The sequence below is a fragment of the Salvia splendens genome, chromosome 12, assembly GCF_004379255.2.
Source record: "Salvia splendens isolate huo1 chromosome 12, SspV2, whole genome shotgun sequence".
NCBI classification, from domain to species: Eukaryota; Viridiplantae; Streptophyta; class Magnoliopsida; order Lamiales; family Lamiaceae; genus Salvia; species Salvia splendens.
In genome coordinates, this window is record NC_056043.1 from 22,513,183 (window position 1) to 22,523,627 (window position 10,445).

Genomic DNA, 10,445 nt, shown 5'->3' on the forward strand with positions numbered 1-10,445 from the left:
AAAAGGCAACACGCATTCTCTCACTCTGTAGCTGAAAAGGCAACACGCATTCTCTCAGCCATCTCCCATCTTTCAGAAGCTGCATAGATATTCGACAGAAGCCTATAGTGATGAGAATGCTCATTTATGAACTCCAACACCTTTGCTGTCATATAGGTATCAGAGTGGGTTCTACATGCCCCCAGCAGCGACCCAAGGATCGCGTCACTTGACTCCACGGGCATCCCCTTCACTAGATTTAACGCATCCTCAAGCCTCCCTGCTCGTCCCAGAAGATCAACTAGACACCCATAATGCTTCACACAATGTTTCACTCCGTATCTCTCCATCTTCGCGAATGACTCCAACCCCTCTTTGACTAAGCCTCCACGCGCGCACCCAGAAAGAACAGAGAGGAATGTGATCTCATCGGGTCTCATGCTCGACTCCTCCATTCTGGTAAAGAGCTCGATGACCTCCCTGCATCGGCCATGAACGGCCAATCCAGTTATCAAACTATTCCAAGTTGTAGAGCTCTTTACAAACGCCTCCTCAAAGATCAGCCTAGCGGTTCCTAGATCTCCACATTTTGCATACATGTCGACCAATGAGTTAACAACGAACTCGTTCAACTCAATCCTGCTGTTAAGAAGCCTCTCATGAATCTCTCTGCCAACATCCAACATCCCTGCTTGAGCACAAGCTGAAAGAACACTTACAACCGTGACCTCGTTTGGTTCAAAACCATCTTCTTGCATCCTCGTAAAAGCATCCATCACTTCACTAAACATCCCATTCTGTGCATATCCAGAAATCAACGAATTCCAGATCACCAAATTCCTCAAACTCATCCCATCAAAAAGCTCTCTTGCCTTCACCGCATCACCTCTCTTGAAGTAACCTTTTATCATAACCGACCACACGTAGAAATTCCTCGCTCCCATCTTCTCGAATACCTCCCTCGCCGCCTCCATATTCCCATTGCTGGCGTACACACTAACCATCGAAGTCCATGTCACCACAGTCTTCAAACCCTCGGGCACAGCATCAAAAACTAACCTAGCCGTAGCCATATCCCCATGTCTGGCGTACCCAGTGATCATGGTGTTCCAAGTGACCGACGTCCTCTCCGTCGTCATCGCAAACAAGGCCAACGCAGCTCCCGTGTATCCATTCCACATGTACCCTCCAATCATCGTATTCCAGGAGGTTAAATTTCTATTAGGCATTTCGTCGAACAGTTGGCGCGCACTTGCTATGTCGCAACATTTACCGTACATGTCGATCAGCGATGTCCCCACCATCACATTGCTTTCGATTCCCGACTTGATGATTTCAGAATGCACAACTTTCCCGAAATTAAGCAGAGAAAGTGAAGCGCAGGCTTTGAGGACTAAAGGGGCGGCTGGGATCACAATGCCTCCGCAGCAGCGGCGCATTCGGATGTACGTCAAGATTGCGGCTTTAGGTTTTCTGCGGTTGATGCAGTTTTTGATGGACTCAAACCAACCGGCGTTTTGCCTCATCGAGAGCAGTGTTGGCTTTCGTCTTTGCGCAAAGTTGTTGAAAACTAAAATATAATGTTGAAAGTTGAGATGTAAAGTAGTAAATAATAGGCTAATACTAATAATAAATAAAATCGATGGAGCATCATCTCGGAATTATACTGTTCAATGATTTGCCGAATCCAAATCTCATCTCTCACAATACATTGATCAAGTGCTCGATCGGAAAGTCCCACAAAATCGCAGCCGTCGCTTATAACAGAATGCGAGAGTCGGGCATTTTGGCAAACAGCTTCACTTTCACATTTCTGCTTAGTTGCTTCGCGTCGTTTCAGAAGCTACGATGCGGCGAGACGGTGCACGGTCATGTTTTGAAGATCGGATATTCGTGTAGCGTGTTTGTGATGAACAATCTCCTGGATTTCTACAGCAAGTGCGCGGCGGATTTGGGTGTGGTCGTGAAGGTGTTCGATGAAATGTCTGAGAGAGATGCTGTCTCGTGGAACACGATGATCAGGGCGTACATGAGCTGCGGGGAGGTAGCTTGCGCGATGAGGCTGTTTGAGGCGATGCCGGGGAAGAACTTGGTGTCGTGGAACACCGTTGTTTTGGGGCTCGTGAAGGGGGGAAAATCGGGTTTCTGGAGCAGTTTACATTAAAGATAACGTAAATGTACCCATTTTGTTATCTATTCCACATATGGGAAAAACGCCAATGAAATTGGCGTGTCTTTAAGTAAAAACGCCAATATTAATGGCGTGTTTACGCGTAAAGACGCCAACGTAGGTGGCGTTTTATACTTGTGTCGTATTTTGGGTGTATTCTCTCCAATTGCAATTACGTTGAAAAACGCCAACTTGGTTGGCGTGTACTACTGAAAAAACGCCAACCTGACTGGCGTGTTTACTTGAAAAACGCCAACCTGACTAGCGTGTTTACTTGAAAAACGCCAACCTGACTGGCGTGTTTACCTAGTAGCAAAAAACGCCAACCTGAGTGTCGTGTTTTCACAGGCTGATATACCAGCCGTGCCTCCCCCAAATTGCGAAAATCTCACAATACACGCACTTCGCGATTTCTCCAAGCTGCGCGCCTCCTCTCCGCAAAATCTCCCTCCTCTCCGTGATTTCGGCCTACATTCATCAATCGGTGCTATTCTTCCCCAAATTCATCTATTTTCTTCGGTTAGTATGCTTACATTTTGCATTATTAGAGTAGGTGGTGGATAGTTAGCTAGGGTTTGTAATGGGTTGTGAATTGAGTAGAAATATTATGCATTTTGGATTGGTTGAATGACATTATTGTTGATTATTATGTTGGATTGTTTTGGTTTAAGTGAATTTGTGTATAAATTTGATTATAAACCTAAACCCTAGGGTTGTTATAGCTAAAAAATTGGGCAAATTGTTTTGGTTTATGTGGGTTTTGGTTGATGTATGTTGATTAGTTTGAATTGTTAAATTTGTTTATATTGTTAGGTTTGTCAAATTGAAATTGGACAAATTGAAATTGTTAGGTTAGGCAAAATTGAAATTGGGCAAATTGAAATTGTTAGGTTGGACGAATTGTTAATTTAAATTGTTAATTTTGTGTAGGTGAATTGGATTATGATTTTGAATGTGCAATGTTGTGTAGGTGAATTATTTGATGTTGGTGTTCAATTTTGTGATATTGGATTAAATTGTATCTAATTATTGAAATGGTTTATGGTTGGTTATTGTTGAATTTGGATTATGAATGTTGTGTAGGTAAATTATGGCATCATCTTCAACCTCTCGTCGTCGGCTTGCATGTGGTCCTGCGGATCCATCTGTATTATATTTTCAGAGACAACACGTCTCTAACAACATATGGGCAGGAGTTCCATCCGAATATGTACGCTGCCGACGATATGAAGGAATAATTTGGGATGTTCCCATCCATCAATATGTCTTGGCTATAGTGGACCAGATGGGGTTTGGAGGTATATTAAGGTGTGGTAAACCAAAAGACATTGACCACCATCTTATCACAGCTTTGATTGAACGTTGGAGGCCAAAGACTCACACGTTTCACTTTCCAGTCGGTGAAGCGACTGTAACACTGGAAGACGTGGAGGTCTTATGGGGCCTGAAAGTTGATGGAGAGGCTCTGACAGATTACATCCCCCCGATGGGAGCGGGATATTGGAAGGACAGGTGTTTGGATTTTCTAGGATTCATACCGGACGCATCCGAGCTGAAGGAAATGGCTTTTAAGCAGACAAGCTTATCGCGTCAATTGAGGATTGAGTTGTCTGGTGACCACGAACACAACATATATGCTCAGCGGGCTCGTATCTAATGTCTGCTATTACTTGGTGGTCTGATGATCCCCAACGGCTCCGAAAATAAAATTTCGTTCTTCTACCTACACTTTTTCATGGATATAGAACGGTGTTCTACATATAGCTGGGGTGGTGCGACGCTTGCTTGCTTGTACCACAATTTGTGTGAAGCGGCCGTTGCTAAGAGGACGAATGTAGGGGGAGCCTTAACTCTATTACAGCTTTGGGTTTGGGAGAGAATCCCAAATATTAGACCGAGGATGCTCCTGTGCATACAGACTATCTACCATGTGCAAGCGCGTAAGTTGTTCACTAATTCATTTTTTAAGCTTAATGTTCATCAATCTTCGTGTTCTTCGCTCATAATTTAAATTTTTTAGATGGAATGGTCCGGCGTCATATGTAAAAGCACCCGGACATTGTATTGAAAATTTCCGAGATCAGTTCTCCATGATGCATCTTATAAATTGTTTTTTGTGTTTTGTTTTTATAGAAATTATTTTGAAAAATTTGTATCACATGTAGTTTATTTGGAGGCCTTATCTCCACCGAGAGTTGCCGGAAAGTTGTGATGCTGGTCGTCCTATATGGATGTCAATAACAACGCTTATTTGTTGGAATCTGGCTGAGCCACACCTGCCACACCGAGTGTTGCGCCAATTCGGGATTGTCCAACCGTATATCCCTGATCTCCCCCGGTTCCACGGTTCTGATTTTTTGAAACAAGATCGCCGTGGAAAATCTGGTCGGAATTGGGTTCAATGGCACGCCAATTATATACAGGAGTGGGACAACAGGCACTTTACGATATGGACTGATCTGGAGGACAGTACTGAGCCTGTTGCAACGGAAGAATATATGAATTGGTTTCGCCAGAGCACTGTGGTGTATTTAACCAAACCCGGCGTGCATGCTGAAGAGGGATTCCACGAAACGGCATCGTCTCATAACTTTACGGTACATTATTTATACTTAACTAAACCCTGATTACTTATTTAAATTCATATTATGATATGTACTTAACTTTGAAAAATTGTAGGTGGAGACGTTTCACAATATACGCCACTTTCTAAGTGGCCGAGCTGCGACAGGACATTTCTGTCCGGATATGGAAACCATTTCGAGGATGGTTGAAGAAGGACTGCAGATATCCGGGGAGGCTCAGCTGATGGACTACTGTCCTTCGCATCGCTCTGCAATGGACGTGGACGTACCCGTAAGGCAAAAGGCAAAACGACGAACTAAGAAGAAAACCGCCTGTAGAGAGTCGTCATCTCAGTTCGTACACAACTCCGATGACGATTTTGTGGAACAACCTCCACCGAGCTCTGCACTTCGAGGCCGTCATTCTGTCAGCCACACCGGTGGTACCGGAGAAGATATTGGCCTCAGTGATGTCCCCGCTTCTCCACCGCGGTCGTCTGTGCAGGATGATTTTTTTGGGGTGGATCTTGAGAACGCTGTTGTTCAAGATACTCCTCCCTCAAGGATCCCTAGATCTACATCCAAGATTGGGAAGGGGATACGGAGACTGTTTATGAGGAAAAGTCGTGACGATTGAACTAATTTGAACTATTTACATTAGTAATTGGATACATTCTCTTGATATTAGTGTTTTTTCATTGATTTTAACCATGTATATTAGTAATTTAATATTGGTGTTTTTTCATTTGATTTGAACTCATTAATTTTAAGTCTTTATGCTTAAGTCTTTGGATGTATGAATTATTATTTTGTAGTTGAAATGAAAACTGGCAAATAAAGAGATAGAGGAAATACCGACATTCTGAACAAACACGCCATTTCCATTGGCGTCTTAGGCAAAACGCCAATGCAGATAGCGTGTTTTGTGAAAAACGCCAATTTCATTGGCGTGTTTAAGTTAGAAGAAATTTTGGCCAGTTTTTTCACGACGCATTATGAACAAAAACGCCAGTCCCGTTGGCGTGTTTTATTACGTAGGTAAAACGCCAATGCAGATGGTGTGTTTTGTGAAAAAAGCCAATTTCATTGGCGTGGCTAAGTTGGAAGAAATTTTGGCCAGTTTTTTCACGACGCATTCTGAACAAAAACGCCAGTCCCGTTGGCGTGTTTTATTAAAAACACGCCAGTCCCGTTGGCGTCTATTGAAACACGCCACTCCCATAGGCGTGTTTTAATAAAAAACGCCACCCAAGTTAGAGTTTTTAGCTGATCATTTCACACTTGAAAAGCAATATTACTCAATATATAAGTAAATACAAATATTACCCAATACATAAGTCCAAATATGACTAAATACAGAAATCCAATATTACACAATGCATAAGTTCAATTGTCTCGCCTTTTCCGCGTAAAAAAGCTACGGATACCCTTCACGATTCTGGCGGTTGAGAGTCTAGACGGAGGAGTATCTTGCACAACTACATTCTCTAAATCAACCCCGAAAAAATCTTCTCGCACAAAAGACCGAGGTAGAGAATGTGGGACATCACTGAGACCGATGTCTTCGCCTGTACCACCAGTGTGGCTGACAGAATGACGACCTTGAACTGCAGATCTTGGTGGAGGTGGAGGCATAAAATCGTGATCGGCATCATCAGTGTGACTGACATAATGACGACCTCGAACTGCATATCTTGGTGGAGGTGGAGGCATAAAATCGTCAGCAGCATCATTTACCAACTGAGTATCCATCCTTGAAAGAGCATTCGGGCAGTTGCGCCTGTCGTGACCTGGTTGACGACAATGTTTACATCGGCGTCGGGCTCGTGGCTGGTCAGTTCACGGACATTCATCTGATTAGGAATCCTAGTAGTACGGTATCGACCGCGACTTTTAGGCATTAACTGAGCTCGTTAACATTGCAAAGTCCATTCAGGCACGGCCCAATAATCTTGGTGTCTGGGTGGATTGAACACCGTAGAATATTGGTGTACCCAAACACTCGTGCGGTATACGGGATCAACAAGCGACAGCATGTTGTCGTTTCTAAATCGCGCAACTGCCACTGCATGTGAACATGGAAGTCTCCACATCTGCCACTTTTGACTTTTGCAGTGCGACTCCAAGTACTTTACCTTCCACTTATTAGCGCCCTTTCCACCAATTCGATTCTTTGTTCGAACCACATAATGGCCTGCAATTGTGTTGGGTGCTCTCACATTATGTAATTGACCTTTTGCATCATTTTTGCACACCTTTTCATGCGCCCACGGGGTAAGTGGTGTGGCACACTGTGTTGATGCAATTGACCGGTCATTGAACCATTCTATTGTCCTCCAGAATATCATATCAATGCAAGCTTTAATTGGGAGTTGTCTTGCGCCTCTCAACACATTGTTGTAAGATTCCATCATATTAGTGGTCACCTCACCCCATCTTTTGTGTTTGTCATACGCCAGATTCCATTTTTCTAACTCCACGGCATCAAGGTACTGCAAAGCCTCGGTGTTGACGTTTCGAAGTAAACGACGTCTTATCTTAAACTTGCGCTTCTTGGTAGCAATACCAATTTTTCAAACAAGTCTTTTGACCATGATACCTTTGTGATTCTGCAAAACATTCTTTCTAACATGTACCAAGCAAAATCTGTGATGACCCACATTGGGTTCTTCTTTCCATATGGGAGAATTCATTGCATCTATGATTCCCACATGCCTATCAGATATGACACATATTTCATGTTTTGCTACATGAAGTCTAATCCGTTCCATAAACCAATTCTAACTTTCTTTGGTTTCCTCATCAACAATGGCATATGCAACAGGAAAACATTTCTTATTAGCATCAAATCCAACGGCAATAAGAATTTTACCTCGCCATTTCTTATTAGCATCAAATCCAACGCCAATGCGGTTGGCGTTTTTCCCATTTATGGAATAGATAACAAAATTGGTACATTTACGTAATCTTAAAGGCAAACTAGCCTATATACCCGATTTTCTCCGTGAAGGGAGGCAGGATGGAGCTGGCTGATGAGGTTTTCCAGCGAATGCCCGAGAGGAATAGCGTGTCTTGGAACACGATGATCTCGGGCTACATCAAGCTAGGCGAGTTGGGGAGCGCGAGGGAGTTGTTTGATCAGATGCCGGAGAGAAGCATAGCTTCTTGGACGACAATGGTCTCGGGCTATGCGACGAATGGCGACATTGCCTCTGCAAGAACAGTATTCGACCAAATGCCATCGAAGAATGTGATCTCATGGAACGCTATGATGGCTGGCTGTGTTAGCAACAACGCTTTTGACGAGGCTTTGTCTGTTTTTCAAGAAATGCTGGTCGATGGCAGATGCAGGCCCGATCAGACGACGCTGATCAGCATCCTATCCGCCTGCACGCACTTGAATTTGCTTGAACACGGGAGTTGGATCGAATCATACATGAGGAAGAACAAATTCGAGCTCTCACTTCCCCTAGGAAACGCCTTGATAGACATGTTCGCCAAGTGTGGGGATCTAGAAATCGCAGAGATCATCTTCCACAAGATGCACCGGAGATGCATCATCACCTGGACCACGATGATCTCGGGGCTTGCAGTAAATGGCCGTTGCAGGGAAGCCCTAGACCTCTTCGACACCATGTGTGCGGAAGGCCAGGAGCCCGATGATGTGATCTTCATCGCGGTGCTCTCAGCCTGTACCCACGGAGGGCTGCTCGTAGAGGGGAAGGCATTGTTCAACCGAATGGTGCAGGATTTTGGGATTGAGGCGCGGATTGAGCACTACGGATGTATGGTGGACGTTCTTGCTCGAGCAGGGCAGATAGAAGAAGCCATTAGGTTTACAGAAAGTATGCATTTGGAGGCTAATTCAGTGATTTGGGCAACTCTGTTATCTGCTTGTAAACTCCATGGGAATAAGGATTTGTTGGAGTTTTTGAACAGAAAGAGTGTGGAACAAGAACCTAATAATGCCAATTATTTGAAGCTGATCACAGACTTGAGCTCTTCTGCTGGGCAGTGGCAGGAGGCCTCGATTTTTCGAGTGGCTGCTCGAGAACAGGGGCGGATGGTTACCGGTTGCAGCTCGATTCATGTGGGAGAAAGTGTTCTTGAATTTGTTGCTAAAGATACCAGCCATCCACAGAGAAAGGAGGTTTATAAAGCTTTGAGGAGTTTAAATAGACAAATGAAGCCTCTATTTGGTGTCAATGTAGATTCAACTGTGTCAGGTTAATTGCATGTAACCGAAACTTATATCGACAGTTATGTTCGAACACGTTTCATTATTGATGAATCCGCGAATTTCTGATGTTAGTGAATGCAGGAAAATACAGATCACGACACAAAGAATTTACGTGGTTCGATTTACTGAAGTAAATCTACGTCCACGGGAAGAAAAGAGGGCAGAGTTGTATTGCTTGATCTGTTTTCTACAGCTTACAAATACAAACTTGCTATATGGTGTTTTATCTCTAGAGAGCTTAACCCTTTTTTACCAGATCTAAGTTCTATTTATATAAAGGACCAAGATCGTGGCATGCAGCACCATTTATTAGGTAGTGGATGTCGTGGAGATCGTGGCCTAAGATCGTGGATGTAGCGTAGGTGACGGCCTACGATCGTGGCCTGAGTTGACACCACGTGGTAGTGGGTGTGTTGGAAGTTGTGGAAATCCTGCATGGGTCCACTAACTCCTTGTTCGGTCGAATACTGAGACCGAACTGCTTTGGTTGCCGATCTGAGAGTAGAGCTTGATGCCGACCTGAGAGCAGAGCTTGATTGGTTGGCTTTTGCCGAGCTGTAGGCTGAGGCCGAACTCTTACTGAGACCGAACTGCTTTGGTTGCCGATCTGGGAGCTTGATGCCGACTTGAGAGCAGAGCTTGATTGGTTGGCTTTTACCGAGCTGTAGGCTGAGGCCGAACTCTTTGGTAATGCCGAACTCATACTCTTCCTTGGGCTTTGGGCTGATGGGCCGTTGGTGCTGTTGGGCTTGTTTAGTCCGTACCCCATCACTACCCCCCCGAAAGACGAAGTGAATCACTTCGGCGAAGCGAGTCACTTCGGCATTCTGGATAAAGGTACGGGGGAGGCTGTCGTCAGGGGACGTGCCTTGCACGTGACTGCATTAAATGCGACAGTAAAATCCGGCCGTTGAATCCCGAAAAGGTGGGATTCGGAACGGTGCGACGATTTTGAAATCTTCGCCGAATCTGATAAATACCTCCTTTCTTCATCATTGAAGCACTTTTGCGACTGCTTCTTCTGCACTCTATCTCCTTTGCGTAAAAATTTCCTTCCGCTTTCAAGAATTTCTTCAGAATTTCTTCAGATTTTGCAAAGAGTAAGAACCATGTCTTCTTCTTCTTCTTCCGAGTTAGGTAGCGGTAGGAAAGGGGGCAAGGGGTCTTCTAGCCGGAAAGAGTCCGGAGAGAAGACTGTAGAATACTTTCACAGCGTCTTGAGTAAGGACACCGTGATATCTCTACACGAAAAATATCTTCTTCCCGGGGGGAAGGCGGTGGTTCCCGACGATGATCATAGGGCTAACGACCCGCCGGAGGGTTATGCCACCGTTTACGAAGCCTGCTTAGAATGCGGGCTTCGTTTCCCTCTTCCCCCACCTTTTGTAGAGCTTCTTGATTTTTTTCAACTCCCTTTAGGTCAGGTGACTCCGAATTCTTGGAGGCACTTGTCGGCTTTTGCTGCCGAACTCCGTAGGCTAGATAAGGATCT

The 10,445-nt window shown here is 44.5% G+C and overlaps 2 protein-coding genes across 2 annotated transcripts; one reads left to right on the plus strand and one right to left on the minus strand.

Annotated features, from left to right (window-relative positions):
- Positions 1–20: 20 nt before the first annotated feature.
- Positions 21–1,472, minus strand: LOC121757722 (pentatricopeptide repeat-containing protein At3g21470-like). The gene has a single exon (XM_042153222.1). It carries the CDS (start codon positions 1,416–1,418, stop codon positions 21–23), a length of 1,398 nt encoding a protein of 465 aa, XP_042009156.1. The 5' UTR covers positions 1,419–1,472.
- Positions 1,473–1,621: 149 nt separating this feature from the next.
- On the plus strand, positions 1,622–8,944 carry LOC121757723 (pentatricopeptide repeat-containing protein At2g45350, chloroplastic-like). The gene is made up of 2 exons (XM_042153223.1): positions 1,622–2,120; positions 7,728–8,944. The coding sequence occupies exons 1-2, from the start codon at positions 1,622–1,624 to the stop codon at positions 8,942–8,944; spliced, it is 1,716 nt and encodes a 571-aa protein (XP_042009157.1).
- The last annotated feature ends 1,501 nt before the right edge of the window (positions 8,945–10,445 follow it).